Source organism: Ursus americanus, chromosome 30 (assembly GCF_024610735.1).
Source record: "Ursus americanus isolate L20-20 chromosome 30, mUrsAme1.1.p, whole genome shotgun sequence".
In the NCBI taxonomy this organism is placed as follows: Eukaryota; Metazoa; Chordata; class Mammalia; order Carnivora; family Ursidae; genus Ursus; species Ursus americanus.
The window spans coordinates 7759811-7781350 of record NC_142156.1 but is presented as its reverse complement, the minus strand read 5'-3'; the positions used below and the strand labels follow the sequence as shown (position 1 = coordinate 7781350).

Below are 21540 nucleotides of genomic sequence, written 5' to 3'. Positions count from 1 at the left end.
ACCGCGACACCTCTGTGGCTCCCTCTGGTCTGCCGATGATGTGCCAAGACCTCAGCCTGGCCTTCAAGACCACTACCCCCACCCCATGTTCTCTTCGACGGAAGGGCTGTGGATGTGGTGGTCGTGATCGCCGAGCCACATGGATATGGGTTCAAATCCCTGTTCACCAGTCCCTTACTGGATGGCTTTGGGCAAGTGGCTTCACCTCTCCGTGCCTCCGTTTCCCCCCCCTGGAAGATTGGGATGATAATCGTCTCTACCTCAGGGAAGTTAGAAGATTCAGTGGGTGAACGACTGTGAAGTACTGCCTCTGGCATCAGCCTGTGGGCTGGGGTTCCTCCGCAGAGTACCCTCACACCCCCACACTGCTGTCCAGTGAGCCCCACAAGGCCTGGCTCAGAGACTCAGTAAGCCTGCCAGATGACTGCTCTGTGTGGTGCCTGAGCACACGGTCAAGGGGCTGAGATGCCCCCCTTCCTCCTGGGAATGACTTCTTCCCTGGGCTCCCCTGAAGCTCCATCTGACCAGGGTGGGGGTTGCTGGGCATGTGCCTTATCGTCCCTGCTGTGTCTGAGGCTCTGGGTCCCCGTAGCCCCCCACCGCAGGTGGTGCTCAGGCAACGTGTTGTGGAGGGAGCCACTCCCACTCTCACCTGGGCGCACGTGGGGCTTGTCCCCAAGAGTTGAGGATAAACTGTGCTGGAAGGAGTTGGGGTTTAGGTCTTGAAGCTCAAGGGTCCCCAGGCCAGGGCCGCACGTACCTCCCAGTCCCCTCGCCCTGCTTGCATGGCCATGGACACATCCCTTCACCTCTTGAAGCCCCTTGCTGTCCTCTCTGGCCCTTGACGGTGAAAGCTGAGGGTGGGCGTTGCCAGCACAGTGGGCCCCCAGTGAGTGCGGGATTGCAGGAGCTAGAAGGGTGCCACTGAGGAAGTGACCGCACTCTGTGTACACTCCTCCAGCTTCGTCCTCACCATGGCCAGGTGACAGAGGTGCTGTTTCCAGCCCCATTTTTCACATGGAAAAACTGAGGCCTGGTGACTTCCTCAAGAGAGTCCTACTGGAAGTGGCAGAGCCAGGGTTCTGGGTTTGTGCCTTAGCCTTCCCGGATACTGCTGGTCAGGGACTAAAGCAGGCAGCACCCTGCAGCTCTGGAGGCTGAGGCCCGGTAGGACACCATCCAGGCGGTGGTGGTAGAAGGCTAACTTCGTGGCACTCAGGGCAGCCCCTTTGGAAACAACCTCTCGGCCTGCAGTCATGCCCACTACTCAAGGCCAGGGTGGTGTCCGGGGGAGGTGACCCAGTGCTGATGGCCAGAGTGACCTGTGGGACACTGGGCGCCCACTTGGAATCCCAGCTTTCCCTTGGCATGGCTCTGCCACGGGCTTCAGAGTGTAGCAGACCTGGCTTCACGTCCAGACCTCACCAGGTGGCCTTGGACAAACCCCGGGCCTCTCTGAGCCTCTGCTTGCCCCTGGAGAATGGGAGGTGTGGCCATGCCCGCACATCTCAGGATGGGCTCGAGGCTGGGTGAAGCAGCCCCCCGCCCAGACCTCTTGAGGAAGGAGCCCTCCTCCTTCCCTCTTGCAGAAGCTTCCCAGCCCTTGAGCCTCCATGACACCCCTAAGGGTGGGGCTCGCATTGCCGCCCAGCCCGCGTCCCACACCCACCTGCGTTGTCGAGCACACGCTTGGTTCCCCAGGGTCCCCTGTGTTCCAGATGTGCAGAGGGGTTGATAGGACTGAAGCGATAGGTACACTGTGCAGTGAAATGAGGGAGAGACCCCAGGGGCCTGGGCAGGTGACTAGAGAGGAGAGCTGTGAGCTCTGGGCTGCACAAACTGGTCGAGAAAGAAAGGCTCAGCGCATCCCTCTGTTCAATGGGATTTACTGAGCATCTCCTGTGTTCCCGGCCTTGGTGTAGAAAGAGCCTAGAGATGGGTCTGTGAGGCCCCAGGCTCCACCGCCTCCCTGCCGTGCACCTCTGGGCAAGCCACAGTCTCTCCGGACGCAGCCTTCGCGCACAGGGTGGTGGAGAGGGTCGCAGGAAGTTGACATTGTGTACCAAGTGGTTGAGAGCCTGGGAGTCACACACAGAGGTTCATCCCCCGCCCCACCTCTTGGGGGTAGGGTAAGAGCCGGCTCCTGTGGCTGTCGTGGAGCTCTGTGTGGCAGGGGACACCTGCCCACCCTTCTGAGGCAGAAGCTGGGGGCTGGTGGGGTGTAAGAAGTAGGGAAAATGTCCTTTTTCCTCCCCCATTACAAAAGTGAAATGCATCTTTTAGTATTTGGAAACAAGTCTGATAAAGAAAAATTCAGCCATCATCCCACTGCCCAGAGCTCAGCACTTGGTCTCATGCCAAGGACTTTCTTCCCAGGTGTTGGGCATTTGGGGAGCGTTTGGTTTCGTCTTGCGGAGGTGACTGTCCTGGTCAGGTGGGGCTTGTGTGAGTAGGTGGGTGGACAAGGCCAAGCCCAGCCTTCACCCAGAGGAAGGGCCCACTCCACGCTAAGTCTGTCCTGGGCCCCGCAACGATCGGCGAATTCCGGCCTGGGCTGCTGGGAGCCACCTGCCCGCCCGCCCGGCAGCCCATTGTCTGGCATGTGGGGGCTCGGAGCAGCCGTTGTTCCGCACACATCTGATCCTGTCTTTTCCACATCAGATCATTTGTAACCGTCACCAGGCAATCGGGCCCGTCGCTGATTCAATCTCGGCTTTGTGCTGTCACAGCTGTTTTTCCGCGCCGGGCTGATTTTGAAAGGAGGCCCATCTTCTAGGCCCGCTCCTCAGAAGCGGGGGGAGAGGGTGGGGGTCTTTATGTGTGTGTATGTGTGTGCACATCCTCCCCCTCCCAGCAGCCCCCCCTCACACACACACGCAGGCCTCTGCCTCTCCTCACTGAGAGCAGAATTTGGAATGAGGTGCACAGACAAGGGCCCCGGGGCCCCACCCCCATCCCCTACCACCTGCCCACCCCAGGCACCTGTGTGCCCCAGTGTGCAAACACAGTGGAGTCTGTGCTCTGGTAGAAGATTCAGATTCTAAACTATTCATCAATAAGGTCATTTCAGAGTGGTAATGACACTGAAGGAACTGTAGCCATGATGGGATAGTGGCTGGAGCAGTCAAGGAGGACCTCTTGGAGGAGGTGATGTTTGAGTTGCACTGTGAATGAGGAGTTAGAGCTGGCATGGAGAGCGCCACCCCTTCTTATCTGAGATGTCCTGTATGGGTAAAATCTACCCCAGCTTTCAAAGACTTAGTGTGGGGAAAAAAATAAAATATCTCATTAGTCATTTTTAAATATCGATTACATGTTGAAGTGATACTATTTTAGATATATTAGATCAAAAAAATATGTCAGTAAACGTAATTTTCCAGGGCACCTGGCTGGCTCAGTCATGACAGCGTGTCTCTCTTGATCTCAGCATTGTGAGTTCAAGCCCCACGTTGGGTGGGGAAATTACTTAAAATTTTTAAAAACAAACAAAAAGACATAATTTCCCTTGTGGATACTAGAAAATTTGTAATTACATTGTATTTCTACCCGAGAGCCCTGGGGCAGAGTATTTAGGTGGAGACAACCGGGAGTGCAAAGGTCCTGGGATGAGCCCAAGGTTGCTGGAAGATCAGGGTAAACGAGGGGAGAGGGACAGTGTGGGCAGGGAGCAGGGAAGGGGTTCTCAGACTTAGAGGATATTGTTAGAAATGCCATGGAAGCCAGTGGGGGAGTTTTGAGTGGAGAAGGAGGTGAGTTCCACATGGAAGCCCAGCCAGGCCCCTGCAGAGTGGAGAGTAGCACGAACAGGCCCTGGGACGCTGGGACGTGATGACGCACACGGTCAGAGCACGGGTCTGTCGTGGAAGAGTTATGGGAAGGACCCGCTGGAGGGCTGCCTGGACCAGACTTGCTCCCCTCCGCTCCTGGATTTCAAAGCCTCTGGGCCTTCTCATGCCCCTGCCTCCCCCTCCACCCACCCTCACCCGCCCTGGCCACTATCTCCTCCCTGAGCAACTGCTCCCTGTCGCAGCTAAGAATTTACAGTACATCCAGCTCCTTTCCCTCAGGTGGTCAGTGGGTGAGATCCCTTTCCAAAAAGTTACTTTAAAAAAACACATACACACCCACAGTAGGGATGCAGAATCACTGTAGAAAAACTAGAAATAGAAACATAAAGAAGAACCAAACTCTCTAGAGATAAACACAGTCCCACAGCCAGCCTGGAGCAGAGCTGGGTTTGAACCCAGGTGGTCCGGCCCCAGCATCCCAGTGCTAAGATCATGGTGCCCTGTGGACAGATGATGGGGGCTTAGAGACACTGCGCCCCAGCTCACAGCAAAGGACACCTGGTCCACACACAAGTGGGGCTTGGCTCTGGGGGCTTGACATGTATGTAGATATGTTGATGGTGTTGTTGGGCCAGAGTGCCCTGTTCTGTTTCCCTGCCCCCTGTCCCGAAGGCTCTACTCCTTTCTATTCTAGTCTGATCCTCTAAAGCATCTGTTGATCTTTGGCTCCTGGTTCAAAGTCAAGACCAGCCCTCCCCTCAGCCCACCCTGCCGACCTGGGCTTCTGTCTCCTAAGCATTCCTGGCCTTCCTGCCCTGGGCCTAGTTTTCTTCCCTTCTTCTCTCTGCTTGGGGTCTAAGTCTGGCCCAGGCCCACCTCTTCTACTGGGTTTTCCTGCCCCTTCCACCAACTAACTGCCTGCCCTGCGGCCCTGGACAGCTCCATCCCCGGCCTGTGTTTCCTCCATCCCCGGCCTCTGTTTCCTCACGCGTACACAGACCATAGTAATCCTCTCTTTCTCTGGGTTGTGGGGTGGGTTAAATGAGGTGATGTCTGTAAAGTGCTGAGCCTGTGGGAACACTAAAAATAAAAACCAGCTCCTACTATTGCTCTGATCATTAGATTTTCTCCTTCCCCGTCACTGGGTTAACCCTGAACTGTAGGGTGCAAGGATCTGGGGGTGCAGGGGGATAGGTGAAAGGATGGGTGGGGGCACCCAGCTCCACGATGGGTCTCACCTTCGCCCTTTGCACGGTGTTCCCCCTTTTGGACCCATTACCCTGGAGTCATCTGGTAACACCCAGTATCATTTTGGTCTCCACTTGTATGTTGCTCCTCCACGAGGTTCCGTGACCTCCAACAAAAATCCTGGGTTGGGTCCTTTCTGTTGATGACGTCAGTATGTTGATGCCCAGCTTCACCCCTTGGCTGGAAGATGAAAAGGGAGATTTGGCTGTCTCTTAAGCCCAGGCCAGGACCAGGGGAAGAATAAGTGATTTCTACAATCGCGCCGTCCACCCCCCACTTCCTATCTTGGGATCTTGCTCTCAGGGAGTGGAAGCTGGATTGGGGAGGGGGGTCTGAGATTGGGGGCCTTTGCTCCCCAGGCTAGGGCTTCCATTTTCATGAGAATGAGCCCTCCCCCCATTCACTCCCTAGGTGCTCCTGGGTGGCCCTTGGTTCTGGGAGAGGGCCAGCCAGGTCTGATGCCAGTGGCAGCAACTGCCGCCTCACCCCATCATGAGAGAGAGCAGTTTTCAAGACCTCCTGTGAGCCCTCCATCCACCCAGCACCTGCTCTCAGCCTCTCCCGGCCCTGAACCAGCACTTGTCCTCAGAGGTGGGTCTTGCTTGCCTCCTTGAGCTTGGGTTCCCTGCCCCTGTTCCCTCTGCCTTGGTGACCCTGCCTGGCCTTAACACAGATGGGGTGCTCTTAGTTACTCACCGAGAGGGTTTCTTCTCCCTCCTGGAGCTGCTTCAAGTTCTTCACACTCCCCAGTTTTTTTCAAGTCTTCTTATGCTTGCGTGTGCAGTCCTCTGCTTCGGACCCCTTCTCCCCGCGTCTTCACCTGGCTGTTTACTACCTACCTGCTGATGGTAATCATAAACGATACTAATAACAGCTACCACTTGGTCAGGTACTAGGACGACCCTGGCACCTTATTGGTACAATCCGTGGTACAACCCCTTGTACAATCCATGGAATTAACCTGTTTTTCAGAGGAGGAAACTGAGTCTCAGCGGGATGTGCCCTAGGCGTCAGAGTTAAGGGATAAATCTCAGATATTGGGATCCGAAGACTGGAACGATATCGTTAACCCTCCTTATGAGGGCAGCAGAGCTGTCCTTTGATCATGACATCCCTAGGCTAGGTAGGGTGGCCCCATCATGGCTACCACTTGTCTCCTTGCCTTGTAATTGCCCCTCTGATGCCCCCTCCCCTCCGTCAGGGTCTGTTACTGCCTCAGCCTCACACACAGTAGGTGCTTAATTTGTCACGTGTCCAGAGGTTGGAGTGCTAGCGGCCCAGGGCAGATAACGTCGAGATTAGTTCCCATGGCGACTGACGTCACTAGGCTCCCAGGCTCCGCCCTGCCCCTTTCTTCAGGGCACTTGCGCTGGGAGCTGGCCGTGGTGCTGAAGGGCTCAGACGAGCTGCCCGCCCCTGGCAGCCACTGTCTGAGCCCTGCCTTGTGCTTCTGGCCCATCCTTCCTTCAGGAGATGGTTTCCTGGGAGCCCCCTGTGCACGGTCACTGGTCATAGCACCGTGAACCGAAGGAGGAGGGATCAGAGAGAGCCGCATGAGGAACTCCATTAATTTGATTATTGATCAAATGTTTATCAAGCACCTTGCGTGTCTCTGAGAAGCCCTTGCGGAACCTGGGCTTCAGTTGAAAGTCAAGTAGAATTTCAAGGAGTGGGTAGAGACTCAGGAAGGGGGCAAGCAGAAGGGATTCCACAGGCCTACAAGTGTGGCGGTGAGAAGCTCATGCCCACCTCAGGGCTCCAGCTGTGGCTGCCTGCCCTCTGGCATTCGTGATTATTGGTTCAGTTTTTGGTCTCTCCTGATAGCCCAGAACTACCCGCATGTCTGGCTCCAGTACCCACTGCAGGGCTGGGCCCAGACTGAATGGAAAGTTCTTGCCTCCCAAGCCCAGGTTTGGCATCTCTGCCAGGTATGCTTTGTGGCCAGATTTGCATTTTAGAGAGACTTCTGGCCCTGCCAGGGTGGGGATGGACGTGGCAATAATCCTGGTGGTAGATGAGGCCTCCTGTTGAAGGGGGCAATGCCCCTCCACCCCAACCTTTAAAAAAAAGAAAAGAGTGAAAATCCCCTTCTGGTGCTGCGGCCCAAATGGCAGTGGGGAAATAATCACTTTTCACAGACCCTTATCCACAGCCCGGCCCTGCACCAGTTTAATCAGCAGTGGCCGTGTGACTTGAAGATTCCCGGGCTTGAGAGATCAGGAGAGGGGTTAAAGAAAATTACCCTCGCCTCCTCCATGCTAATGTAATCTCTAACCAGATCTGCCTAGCTGCAGCTCAAATTGCTTTTTAGATTAACATTTAATTATTAACAGGGTCCCCTGGAAGGCCTCAGGCTCAGAACAGAAATGGGGGAGGGAGTGGCAGGAGGGGGATGGGGGTGGGCTTCTACTCTGGCTGCCTTGCAGAGAGACAGAGTGGGATGGGGGGTGGCGAGAGGGAGAGAGAGGGAAGGAATAGGCGAGAGTGGGGTCAGGAGGGGAACAAGAATGAGGGACAGCAGGAAAAAAGAAGGGAGACAGCAGGACAGGGAGGCAGAGTAAGGGAGAGGGAGAGAGACAGGGAAGAGGAAGAAAGAGACAGACGGTGGAGCCTCTTGTTGTGGGGGAGGGGGCTGTGCACCCAGACTCCTTATGGCACTGCTGGGCAAGGGTCCCTCTGCCCTGCCATCCTGGCCAGAGGCAGGCGATTTCCAGTCACTCACTGTTTAGGGAGGACTGAGCTTTCTGAGGCTTCGTGCTGGCCTGGCTTGTGGTGCTGAGGACTGTCACAGAAAAGTGACTCAGGGCCATAGAGCCAGGATCTGACTCCAGCTCTCCCAGGCTCCCAATCCGTGCTCATTCTCTTCCCCAGGCCCTGGGCCTCCCACCACCACTTCACAGTGTTCCCGGCACTTGGGGTCAGGCTCCACGGCCAGAACAGGGAGAAGGAGAACAAGGCCAAAATCCAAATCCAACCAAATCATAACCTCTCCTCATGTCCAAGCTGGAAGTCCCTCCTACGAAATCCACTGGGCTGTTCCCCCATCAAGATTCAGTGAGGGAAACAGAGTCAGGGAGGGACTGTGACTTCCTCCAAGTCACTGAGCCAGTCAGAGCCCTGGTGTAGGCCGGTGCCACCCAGAGGCATCCAGGGCTGGCTCTCCTCTGTGAAATCCTACTTCCACTGGACACTGGGAAAGGCCTGACGTGACCTTCCCCTCCAAGCCACAGCTGGTCTTTGGCCTTGGGTAGAGCCAGCGAGGCCAGATAGGCAGCTCCAGGGGCGGGGAAGGACAAGGGCTGGAAGTGGTGTAGCCATGGCCTTCATGAGGTCACAGCCTCACGTTTCTGTGGAGCCCAAGCATAGGTCTGCCCTGCTCTAGGGTCAGCCCAGCCTGGCAAGGGGCAGACTGCGGACCTGCAGGGTGCATGAGGGAAAGTTCTGCCCGCCTGCTACTTTCGGGAAATAGCAGCTGGAGGGAGAAGCCAGGAAAGTTCATTTCCTTTCTCTCTCTTTTTTTTTTAAGATTTTATTTATTCTTTTTTGAGAAAGAGAGAAAGAGCCCAGGAGTGGGGGGAGGGGCAGAGGGAGAAGCAGACTCCCCACTGAGCAGGGGGCCAACATGGGACTTGATCCCAAGACCCCTGGATCATGACCTGACCTGAGTCCAAGGCAGACACTTAAGGGACTGAGTCACCCACGCGCCCCCGGGAAAGTTCGTTTTCAGTGGGTTGGATTTGGGAGTCGGAAGTCCGTTCTTACTGGATGTTCTCTTTGGCTGGACATTTTTTTTTTTAAGATTTTATTTATTATTTGACAGAGAGAGCACAAGCAGGAGGAATGGCAGGCAGAGGGAGAGGGAGAAGCAGGCCCCAGGCATTGGTAGGACATTCTTACCAATTTTTCACAGTGCACATGGCATGGGGCTGGCCCTCAAAGGATGCTCGGGGAGTGTTTGCTGCCTGAATGAGTGAGCAAGTGAGAGTGAGTGAGTGAATGGGGGGGTAAATGACAGCCACCTCAGAATGGTTCTCCCAGAGGCAGGGTCTGCAATTTATTCCTCTCAGTATTGTTCTGCCCAACGCAGGCCTCACACACTGTCCTCCGCGAATGTTTATGGGATGAGTAAGTGGCCTCCTGGGAGCCCCTCCTCCTCCTTCCGCTCCTCACCTCTCTCCCTTTGATCCCAGGCCCTGCTGGAGTAGATTCAGAATCAAAGTGGATTTGGGCACTGGGGAGAAGCAGGCCTTTGCCTTGGCTCCTTCCTGCCCAGCTGCCCAGGAGCTGGGGGCGGAGGGCACCCCCTCCACCATGATGGAGCCAGGGGTGGGGGCTGCACGTGTGTGAGGCTGAAGGTGCAGGCTCTGGTTGGGGTGACACCTAAAAGCTGTGTGACCTTGTGCAGATTACTTCCCCTCTCTGTGACCATTTCCTAATCTGTGAAATGGGGCTAAAAGCAGAACCCACAGAGGCTGCTAGGAAGTGGCGGTGAGGTATCACGGACAGGACGCACATGGGACGCGACACAGAGGGAACATGGGAAAAATGGGCGGCGCTATTATTAGTACTAACGTGTGTACCGTTATTTGTGAGCTCCCCCTCCCGCTGGCTGGGGGCTTCCCGAGGCTCCCTGCAGCCAGACAGGCAGGGAGAGATGACAAAAGGCAGGCACGGCCAAAGGCCCCAATTCCCTGTTCTTTTAATAAAAATAAAGACAGCCTTTAGACAGCCTTCTCCTACGCATTGTTCTGCCAAGGCAAGCAGCAACAGACTCAATTCCTCCTCGGACTTGGAAAGTTCCTTCCTTTCTTTCCCCTCCCCTGTCACATTTCCTTTATCTAAATCCTCAGCCATGAAAGGGCATATCGACAGCTGGGGGCGTTATCTGGTGGAGGGGACCTTTTCCTAGGGGTGCCTCTGAGATAAGACGCCTTATCAGCCCCCACGTCAGGAATGATGCCAAAGCATTCTAATCATTGAGGCTTGTGACATTTTCTCCCTCCCTCCCCCCACCCCCTTTTTTTATTAAAGTCACAAAAGACCTTGGGCTTATAAACAGCCTGATTTGCAGATAGGGTTTCAAAATGAGCAGTGTTCCCAGGATGGTCCCTGGCTGGGGGAGTCATGAGTCAGGGTGGGGCCTCAGAGGAGCTAGCTTTCTGCAGATGGGCTGATGCCAAGCAAAGAGGGGGCAGGGTGGGGTCACGGGAAGAACATGAGTGTTTTAGGCGCCTGCCCTATTCCCGTCCCCAGCTTGCTGTGTGACCTTGTGCAGGATGCTTGGCTTCTCTGGGCCTTGGTCACTTCATCTGACAATTACTGATTCATTGATCCAGCCGGTCATTCAGCACCTATTTATTAAATGATTACTCTTTGCCAGACACCGGGAGAAAGAGACAAATAAGACATGGTCCTTGCCCCTGAGAAACTCACAGTCCAGTGGAGACAAACAGACATAAAAATTGGCAATCACAGCTTGATGTGATTAGTTAGGACTGTGGGGGGGATGCCCAGAGGAGGGACAGCTGAGCCAGAGTCTGAGTTAAAATGCTGGGGTGGCAGTGCTGTGGGCAGAGGGAGAGCTGGTGGGGATAGGCAAAGAAGGCTGGGCTCTGTTCTGGGGTTGGAGAGGGGTCTGACCGTCCTGTTGTAGATGGTTGGGATGATGTGGGAACTGGTGGTAACCCACTCGTCATCGTGCTCGGCTGGCTCCTGTGTCCTCCCACACTGACCCCCCACCTGCCCCAGCAGCAGGTCATGCGGTTCCTGGGAAAAAGAGCAGTGAGTTGGGATTAGAGGCACAGAGAGGAAAACCCCTCCCGTTCAAGGGAAGGTGGTCTCTGGGGCAATGGGGCCTCCAGAAGCAAGGGATGAAATGATCCAGGCTGTTGTACTGAGCTGAGGCCTGAACATGGATCCTGTCCCTTCCAGGGGAATCCTCCGTTGCCCCCTGAGCTGGTGACCTCTCAGCTCCCAGAACTGCTTAGGCGTCCACCATCGGAGCACTCTGAAAACCAGAGCCCCACCGAGAGGGCAGCTGATGGGGTCCAGAGAGGCCCCAGAGTAGGCAGCCGGCCCCTCATCCCCAACAACTACAGCCCCCAGCCTGCCCCTTTCAGCTGCAAAAGCATGCTGGAATGTGTGGCCCGTGGGGAGTTGCAGGGGAGGACCTGGACAGGGGCTCGGCTTCTTGGGCCCCTGGCATTTAGTGAAAGGCAAGAGGTGAGGAGGACCTGCAGGGGTAGGGGGTGCTGGGCACGGTCAGGATGCTGGTGGATAATGATCTGGGAGGGATCAGGGAGCCTCTCTCACAAGAGAGGGGCAGTAACTTCCCTGGGGTCACACAGTGGACACTGGGGCAGGGGTATGTAGGTTCCAGGGTTCCAGCCCGGTCCTGGCGGCTACCCGCTGGTGAGGGGGCAGGCTCATGTAGCCACTGCCTGCTGGGTGGCCCTGGGTGGGGTGCTGCCTCTCTGTCTCTGGTTTCCGTATCTGCGGGGGGAGAGGACTTTCACCTGTGGCTGGCCGCCCTCTCCGGCTCTCCCCTCTGTCCCCCACACCCTGTGTCAGAGCCGTGAGAAGTGGATACCCGGCCGGGCCGGCGTGACGGGGAGAGAGGCTGAGCCGCCGGCCTCGTACCTTGCAGGTGCGCACGCGGTTGTGCGTGACCGTGGGCAGGCTGCATGTGCATGCGAGGGCGCCAGGGGGCGCAGAGGGGCGCGGCACTGTGGGCACAGGTGGATGGCGGCGTGCCTGTCTCCGGAGATGTACGTAGTGCGCGTGGACGGTGCCCTGCCCGTGTGTCCCCAGGTGTCCGGGTGGGGCAGAGCGTGCGTGCGCCTATGTCCTAAAGGGCCCGGGTCCCCTGTCTCCCAGGAGCAGTGCCTCCTTCCTGCTGTCAAGGGCTTTCATCCCTGCAATAAACCCCACTTCATTCCCTTTTTATACTGTGTAATTTCTGCCTGATTGTAATGGCATATTTTAAAATTACCAGAAATCAAAGCCGAGAAGTGGATACTGCAGCTCTGACTGCGTCGTGGCTGCGTTAAGGCTGGCGATTGGGGGGTGGGGGGATGAGAACCTCCTCCCCTCCCCCATACACCCCCTACTTTCTTTTTCTTTTTTTCTTTCTTTCTTTTCTTTTTTTTTTTTTTTTTTTTGAGACAGTAATAGGAGAAAATTGGTTTTGAAACTGAATAAAAGTCCCTTTCAGAGTAAATCATTTCTTTCAGGGTACCTTTGCTGAAAGTAAAATAGAGCATAATGAAAGGTGGTTACGTGATTGTCTTTCATTTACCGAGAGGCCAGGACAGACAGGAGGCTGCAACCGTCTCGGGGAAATTCAAGATTGGAATAATTGCGCCGTAACAAGGAGCTTGTTGTGAAATTAGTATCTTAAGAAAGTAGTGAAAAAAGGCTTTTCCTCATGAATACTTCATTATTAGAAGAAAGCAGCAGAATTTAAGGGCTCCAGACACCTGTTTAGTATTAAATAACTCCCCTTTCTTCCCCTTAAACACACGGCCCCCCCACCCCCTCCCAGTCTTTCTTCCTTTTTTTTTTTTTTTTTTTTTTTTTTAAGAACGAGCAGGAGGACTGAGCTGGCCCAGCTTGGCTGCTCAGGACACTGGTGGGGGTGGGGTGGGGTCAGGAGGTGGTGGGGGGCCGGGGTCAGGCTGGGTGGACAGCAGGGCTGTCTGGCCACTGGCTCTGGCTCCTTACCGGGAAGAGAGGAAGGGAGGGCCCTGCAGAGAAGCCCCTCCCTCTCTTCATGGCCTCCAGGACGGACCCCACCTGGCCTGTGTGCACCTGCCCCTCAGGGGCTCTGTGTTCTGGGAAGCCGGGGGGCCCTTGGGACCTGGGCTCAGGGCTCAGGCTCAGCACCGGTCAGGGTTGGAGACTGCGTGTTCTCCCAGGAATGCTGTCCTGGACGTCTCCCCATGCAGGTGCTGTGAGAATGCTCCAGAACAACATTTCAGCACGCTGGGACACCCGTGCGCCCTCTGGCAGTTCCTGGGCGCCCCCCACCCCACCCCGCCGTGTAGCTCCCAAAGGTGACCACATGGGGTCTGTGCTCTCCAGGAGCTCAAAACTGAAGGGCAGGGACAGACCCACTCACAGGTGGTGACCAGAGAGCCACAGGGCCCCCCCTCCCCCCGGCTGGATGGGTAACCTGCTGAGGAAGCAGGAAGGGGTGAGGATCTAACCAGGCCTGGGGGCATCAGGGAAGCCCCTTGCAGGAAGTGACCCACACAGGGAGCAGGGCCAGGGCATGTGGGACTGCTCAGTTCTGTCCCCGTCACGGGCCCACCCGAGACCTGGATTCTTTTCCTTTTTTTTTTTTTTTTTAATATTTTTAAAAAGATTTTATTTATTTGGCAGAGCGAGAGAACACAAGCAGGAAGGAGGACAAGAGCTGGAGAGGGAGAAGCAGACTCCCCGCTGAGCAGGGAGCCTGATGTGGGGCTTGATCCCAGGACCCTGGGATCATGACCCGAGCCAAAGGCAGATGCTTAACCGACTGAGCCACCCAGGCGCCCCGATTCTTTTCCTTTCTTTCCTTTGATGCCTCCAGGCCTCAGTGTCCTCACCTGTCAGATAAGGGAGAAGGGGTATCTGCTTGGAGAGTCTCCGATGTTCTGCCGGATAGTGGGGAGGCTGCTGGAAGCAACTCCCAGCCAAGGGAAGTGGGAGGCGGGCACGAAGCAGTCCGAGTGACAAGCGCCTCATCTCCCTCCTCACAGGGACCCTGCTGTGCAGTGTGCCCCACCGCGGGCCCCCAGCTCAGCCATGCTGGCCTGTCTGCAGAGGACCCAGAACCCACCGGGCCAGCACCTGGCCTGCCCGAGCAAGAGCCTGGAGCTGCGCAAGTGTGAGTGCACACCGTCCCTCTGCCCGTGCCTCTCCAGCCCCCGCCCCGTCCCCTGCCTCTGCCCACTGAGTCCGGGCCGAGGGACTGTCTTTCCTGGACACACCCAGCTTTTCCCACCTCAGGCCTCAGCGGGTCCGATCCCTGCAGGGAATGCCGTCTGAATCCCAGAACGTCCACCCACCATGACCCTGCCCGGGGCTCTCCATGGTCTAGGCCTTTGCCTGTGCCGCGCCCCCACCCCCTTTGGCTGACTCCCAAGGGATGTGATGACCACCCCAGGAGCTGTCTCTGACCCCAACCCCAGCTCCCTGCCTGGGACCCCACGATGCACCATGTCTGTCTCACCATGATTTTCCGGCGCTGTTGGCCAAGAGGAGGACGATGTGGAAGCACATAGTCCTCGGGGGGACCCCAGCTTGGAGCCTGATTTGCTGTGTGATCTCGGGCATGTCTTTCCTCTCTCTGGGCCTTGCTTTTTCAGTGTGTTAAATTAGGGACTTGGTGTGGACTTGGTGATCTCCAGGGCTCTGTCTTCCTTGACCATCTAGGACAGGAAGACCAAACCCTCTGATCCCATTTTTTTTTTAAGCCACCATAGGGTCTTTTTTAAAATTTGAAGTATTTGGAAACATTTGAAAATAGGGAGATTTGCATAAAATCTGGATTTGTAATGTCTCTTGGGGAAAAAACAAACCAAAACAGAGGATCTGGTAACACAGGCCCGGGTCCCTGAGCTACAGCCCTCGGAGATGAACTAGTATCGTCTCTTCAAAGGGGACACTCTTGGGGCACCTGGGGGGCTCAGCCAGTTAAGCGTCCAACTCTTAATTTCAGCTCAGGTCATGAGCTCAGGGTTGGGATCTCAGGGTTGTGAGATCGAGCCCCATGTCCGGCTCCACCCTGGGTGTGGTGAAGTCTGCTCAAGATTCATCAACCCCCCCACCCCGGCTCATGCGTGTGCGCTCTAAGAAAAAGGGTAGGGGGCCGCTGTCTCCCTGTCGGCTCTGTCCTATAGCTCAGGATTGGTTGCCGTTCATCATTGTGCTTACACCGTTGCTCTTTTTCCTTCCTTAATGTGTATCTTTGTAATTTTTTTTTAGATTTTGTTTGAGAGAGAGCACAAGCAGGCGGAGGGGCGGAGGGAGAGGGAGAAACAGACTCACTGCTGAGCAGGGAGCCCAGTGTGGGGCTTGATCCCAGGACCCTGGGATCATGCCCTGAGCCAAAGGCGGATGCTTAACCCACGGAGCAACCCAGGCGTCCCTGGTGTTTGTCTTTAGACAAGGTAGTACATTCATGTGGTCCAGGATACAAAAGGAATGAAGGGGTATACAGACCGAAGTCTCCGTCTCGTTCCTATTGTACAGCTATCTGCTCCCCTTCTCAGACGCAGCCAGTGTTGTCCTGGGTGTCCTTCCAGATGGTTTTCCGCACGACCCAGCACACTTGGGACATCGTCCTGCACCTCCCTTTTTCACTTAGCCTTACAGCCTAATCTAAAGAGCTGCTTCCTTCTGTGGGCTCTTAGTTTTCCGTAGCAAGGGGGAGCTGTAATTTATTTGACCAGTCCTCTGTATACACTGGACCCAGCCTGTTGCCTTTACAAGCAGTGTGACAATACGTAACCATGCACGTGTCACCGAGCTGTGAATAAAACTACAAGATAAATTTCTAGAAGTGGAAACACTGGATCAAAGGTCTTCGCCTTTGTAATTTTGAGAGATGTAGTCTGAGTGACATCTTCAGATGACTGTGGGTGAGACGGCCTGTTCACCTGTACCCTCGCCATCACAACATGCTATCACACTTCTTGGCTGGGTCACCTCATCGGTGAAAGTAGGATCACAGTGTAGTTTTAAATTAAGTTTAACATGAATGAGGATGAATGTCTTTTCATGTTGGAGCTATTTTATCTTTGAACTCATCTCCTTGGTCCATTTTTTCAATGGGGGGGGTTGTCCTTATTAAATTACAGCAGCTCTTTGTATATGATGGAATTAGGCCTCTGTCATCGGAATTGCATATAGTTTCCCCAGTTTATCATTTGTCTTTGTGAAATCTGTATTTTCCTTTTAGGGCCTTTGGATTTTTGTGTCATACTTAGAATGTCCTTCCTCATGCTGAGATTTTTTTTTTAAGTTCCCTAGTGTTTCTTCTGTTTTTTTAAAGTGTGAGGTACGGACCTAAGTAAGTATCTTCAAATCATTAGGGCAGTGCTGTTTTAATTGTGAGAGTTATAATACATTAAGAATTTTAACTTTATTGAAATAGAATTCACATACCATATAACCCACCCATGTGAAGTGTACAATTAATGGTTTTTTAGTATATTTAACGGAATTTTGCAACCATCCCCCCAACATTCTTATCACTTCAAGAAGAAACCCCTTACCCATCAGCGGTCACTCCCTGACCCCCCCACCCCACTCCGCTTCTTTGTAGATTCCCTACTCTGGACTTTCCTAACAAGGGAGCCCTAGAGCATGTGGTCTTTGGCAACTGGCTTCACGTAGCATCGTTTTCAAGGTTCGTTCTTTAATATCTCATGGTGCTTGTATGTTTCTTGTTAGGCCCCCTCCCTCCCCACATAATTTCCTTGGCTATTTTTCTGACTGAACAATAGAATCAACTCATCTGGGTAAAAACAAAAATCCTGTTTTTTTCTGTGATTGCATGAAATTTATAATAAAAAAATTTTTTTTTCTGTTAATGCCCTCCAGGACCATGAGAAACCCTCAGTTCAGACTTTATTGTGTCCCTGGGAATGTTTTAATATTTGCTTCACCTAGATCTTGCACATTTTAAAAGTTCTGGATAGTTTTGTTTTGGGTTTTTTTGGCTAGTCTTTTCTTCCTGAAATGGAGGTTATTTATATAAAGGCTATTAACTCCTGCCCCCTTCCTGAATTCTTTTATTGTTTGTAATGGTTTTTCCATTTGGTTTTAGATTTTCCAGTGACTCTATTTTATCACGTGCAAATGATAATCTTACCTCCTAGTTTGGAAGTTTTATACCTTAATTTCTTTAACTCACTTAATAGTGTTGGCTGCCATCCTTGGAACAATGAAAAAAAATGGTGGTGATAATGGACACTCTTGCTTCATTCCTGACTTTAATGAGAAGGTTTTAGGATGTCCCCATCATGCAAAATGCTGGTTTCAGGGGCAGATGTTTTATCAGGTTAAATAAGTATCCATGTAGTCCTGTTTTTTAAAAAATTAAGAATGGAAGCTAAAGCTTACCAAATGCCTATTCAGTGTCTATGAAGATGATATGTTTTTTTTCCTTTAATCTTTCAATAATAATGATAGAGCTCCCTTAACATCAAACTATCCTTGCATTCCTGGTTGAATCCCACTTGGTCATGGTGAATATTTCAATATATTCCTGGATTGGCTTGGCTACTTAGGGGTTTTGCTGCAACTTCATCTGTGAGATTAGTCTTCAGTTTTTTTTGGAACAAATTTGTGTTGGGTTTCACGATCAGTGTTATGCTTGCCTCATAAAGAAAGTGGAGGCTTCCCTCCTTTCTCTGTGCTTTGTAGCAGTTTACGTAGAAATGGATTATCTGTTCTTTAACAATTACTTGCTCCTCTATGAAACCGTCTGGGCCAGTGCCTTTCTTTGGGGCGGGAGAGTAGCTCTTTGATTCTTCTGTAATAATTGATCTGTTAGAATTGTTCTACTGCTCCTTGAATGAGTTTGGTAGATTATGTCTGTCTAGAAAAGTATTCATTTTATCCAGTTGTCAAATTTACTTGCATGAGGTTGAACAAATTAATTTACCGTCCTTTTAAATGATGACGTCCTCCTTATTTTTTGCATATTTTGTGCTTCTCTCCCCCACCCCATCCCCCTTTTTCTTGATTAGGTTAGTTAGCTAAGAGGTTACCAACCAACCTCCCCTCCCCTAAGATCCATCTTTAGGATTGATTTATTTGTAATTACCCTTTTTTGGCTTCTAATTCATTTATGCTTTTATTTTTATTAAAATCTTCTTTGTACTTTCCTTGTTTCCTAAAAAATTTGAGTTAGAGGCTTAATTCTTTATATTGATAAACAAGAAAAAAAAATATTAAGGCTGTGAATTCTCTGAGCACTGCTTTAGTTGTACCCTATAGGTCCTGATAGAAGGTATTTCTGTCACTAATTTTTAAATCTCTTATAATTTGGTTTTGATTTCTTCTTTGACCTCAGGCTTGAGTTCCACCTCTCCACTCAGGTAGTAAAGTGCTTTCATAATCCATTATTTCCAGTTATAACGCATCGTGATCAGAGAATGTTGTCCGTGATTTCTACTTTTTGGGACTTGAATTTTTCTTTGTGATGTAATCGGTTTTTTGTGCGTTTGGTGTATACCAATTATGTCTCCCCCATTAATTATGTTAGTTATGTCTTCCATATCCTTGCTTACCTGTCACGGATGGAGAAATGAATTAGATACTTTCTACTCACGTGTTCCCAGTCTCTTTCTTCTTGCAGCATTTACAGTCGTGGCCTTATGCGTGGTGAGGCAATGTCATTTAACACAGAGATATTAATACTTTAAATCTTTGTAGTAAATTGCATTTTTCTTTGCCATGTTTAATATTGATAGTTACCGCTGCTTTTTTAATTCACATTTTCCTTGAAACTTTACCGATCTTTTGATTTCAGCCTGAGTTACTTGGTTTAGACATGACTCATATACCGTAGAGTTGGATTAAGCTTTGTGAGACAATCTGAACGGCTTTTTAAACATTTTTTAATGTTTTAGCCCATTTACATTTATTGATATGACAGGTGTCTGATCTATTTTGTGCTTTATTTTAATTGCTTTGAAGTCTATGTCAGGGCGCCTGGGTGGCTCAGTTGGTGAAGCGTCTGCCTTCAGTTCAGGTCATGATCCCAGGGTCCTGAGATCGAGTCCTGTGTCAGGCTCCCTGCTCAATGGGGAGTCTGCTTCTCTTGCTGTCTCTCGCTCTCTCTCTCAAAAAATTGATAAAATCTTTTTTAAAAAGTCTTATCTCTATGTGATCTGTCTGCTTTGTGTAACTACTAGTCATGAAGAAGGTTGTTTTTGTTCTCGTGCCATAACTTCAAATAATACCCTGATCTCTGTTTCTTTGGAACAGTATTACTGTCCCTAAAATGAACAAAATGATGAAATCAATGTATTTTTTTCTCTCTACATTTTCTTAGAGTTCACTTCTTTGTATTAAGACTCCCGTTACCTAACATCAGTTTCTTTTTTATTTATTTTAGAGAGCAAGCACAGGTGGGAGGGGCAGAAGGAAAGAGAATCTCAAGCAGACTCCACCCTGCGCACTGAGCCCAATGCAGGGCTCGACACGGAGCCTGATGCGGGGCTCGATCTCACCACCCTGAGATCACCACCTGAGCCGAAACCAAGAGTCGGACTCTTAACCAAGCCTGCACCACCCACGTGCCCCTACCTGATATCAGTTTTAAATATCTTCTGAGGCATCTGGCTGGCTCAGTCGGTAGAGCATGTGACTCTTGATCTCAGGGTTGTGAGTTCGAGCCCCACCCATGTTGGGTGTAGAGATTACTAAAAAAAAATCATAATCTAAAAAAAATACATCTTTTGATCCCAACTATTAAATATGAGAATATCTGTGTACTTCTACTGCCATCCTTCTCTTTCCCTTCCCAACCTTCTGCTATTAGTGATACCAGTACTCTGTTCCCAGGACTTGTAATGTTGGTACATCACCCCAGTCCCACAGTTATTTCAGTCTGTCTCCTAGAGAAATAGGGTCAGTGCTCACCACCAGTTCTTACACCTTAGTTTCCCATCATCCAAAGTCAGTCCAGTGGTATATGGCTTAAGGCCTCCAGTGAACAGCACTCCAGGAGTTCCTGCAAGTTCAGAAAGGTATATCTTGTTGACTTTCTGCTTGAATGAGTGAAAAATAATTGCTGGGTCACTTTGTTTCCTTGAGGATCTTTGCAGACCATATTCTGTTCTCCTCTAATGTTGAATGTTGCCATGGAGAAGTGGAAGCCTGATTTTTCCTTCTTTATATTTCACTTTGATCTTCCCATGTCTTTCATGTTATTACTGTACTAGCATGTGTCTTGGGGTTGACCGTTCAGGGTCTCTTTTTCCTGGAACACAGTACTGTGCCCTTTTCACAGGCAGATCCAAGGCTTGTATTATATCACTTTCCTTCTTTGGAGACTCTAGTTAAGCAAAGTCTTTTGCCTGTCTTCCCTATGTGCCCTTTTCACTCTTTTTTTTTTTTTTTGCATCTTTTGTTTTCCTTGTACATTCCATTTTCCCCTTTTGCTTTTACAAGTTTAATCTTCTACTCTTGTATATCTACTTTGTGTTTTTGTTTTATAGAAATAATTGTTTACAAGGTTTTTTTTCCCTTCCAATGAAATCTCTGGCTATAATCTTCATCTCGTCTGTGGCTACATTTTTCTGATGGGAAGTGGGTTTAAAAAATTTATTTTATTTTGCCAGCCATTACTTAGGCTTTGCCTTTTTCATTTTCCTTTTAATGAAGTACCATGCTGGTTCAATTTTATTACTTGCCTCTGGAGGAGATGAGTTTTTCTGAGCCCAGCTATTTCCCTCCAGTGGCCTCAGAGACAAACCAGTTCCTACAAGTATGGCTTATTTGTGGGCTTTCTTATTTAGCCCTACCTTCTTTGCTTTTCAGAACCGAGTGAGCGTAGGGAAGGTCTATAATGCTGATGCATCCCTAGTTTTGCTGCGGCACAGAAGGGGGTTTAGATTTGTACAGGGCGTATTCGTCACAGTTGGGAAGTGTATGCTGCTGGCTCTTTCTGAAATGTGCAGCTCTGGCCCTCTCTTTCGCTTCCTCCCTCGGCCCCACTGGATCTCTGTTGCTTTGGGCAGCCTGTCTGCCTGTTGTTGTTGAGGGGTTTAGCGGTCTCCTAGTTTTGCCAAAAAAGGGAACTTGCGTTTTTGTTCCATGTTGCTTTTGGGGTATTTGGAGGAAGAGAAGGTATTATATCAACATGCCTCAAAATTGAGGGTCTTCTGCTGGTGTTCCTTCAGAGATGGGGGTATAGAGAAATAACTGTCTGCCTTATCAAATACAGAACAATGACAGATAATTTGGTGGGGGGGGGGGCTTTGGTCTCAAGGAATGTTTCCATGCACAGTCCCCTTCATTCCTTTACATGACCTTCAGGGAGAACATATTCTCTTTTATTAAATTAAGTACTTCACAGAATAGATTGTCCATGGTGCCCAATTCAGAAAGCACGAGAATTTAAAACGAAAAATAACTCTCCTTCTCAGAGGAAACCAGTGTTGGCCGTTTCTTAAATACCCTCCTGAAAAATGCACACATGCAGGAGGAACAGTAAATACCTTCTGTAGAAATACTCCTATCCCCCCGTCTCAGTTCCTTGCCTTTTTTCATTGCCAGTATAGCCTGGCAGTTACTCACCATCTGATAGAAGGCGTGCCCTCTCTTTAACAGCTGCATGGTATTCCATTACATGGGTAAGAATAACATGTTAAACCATCCCTCTGTTGATGGACGTTTAGGTTGTTCTAGTCTCTTGCTATTCAGAACAGGGCTGTAATGAATCTTTGTACATGTAGGTATATTTGTGCAAAAAAAAAAATTCTTCCAGGACGGACTTACC

General features: G+C 51.1%; 1 protein-coding gene across 3 annotated transcripts in view; it reads left to right on the top strand.

Annotated features, from left to right (window-relative positions):
* The window catches only part of FAM222A (family with sequence similarity 222 member A), a 54361-nt gene that overhangs the window by 15441 nt on the left and 17380 nt on the right, over positions 1 to 21540 (top strand). The window contains exons 2-3 of one of the 3 annotated variants that reach the window (XM_045791477.2): positions 5448 to 5627; positions 13781 to 13908. The exons of 1 other annotated variant lie outside the window; for it this stretch is intronic. In XM_045791477.2, the coding sequence (XP_045647433.2) occupies positions 13827 to 13908 (82 nt within the window). In that variant the 5' untranslated portion in view covers positions 5448 to 5627; positions 13781 to 13826. The remainder of the gene's footprint in view (positions 1 to 5447; positions 5628 to 13780; positions 13909 to 21540) is intronic. One more of the 3 variants, XM_045791476.2, reaches the window with a different exon arrangement.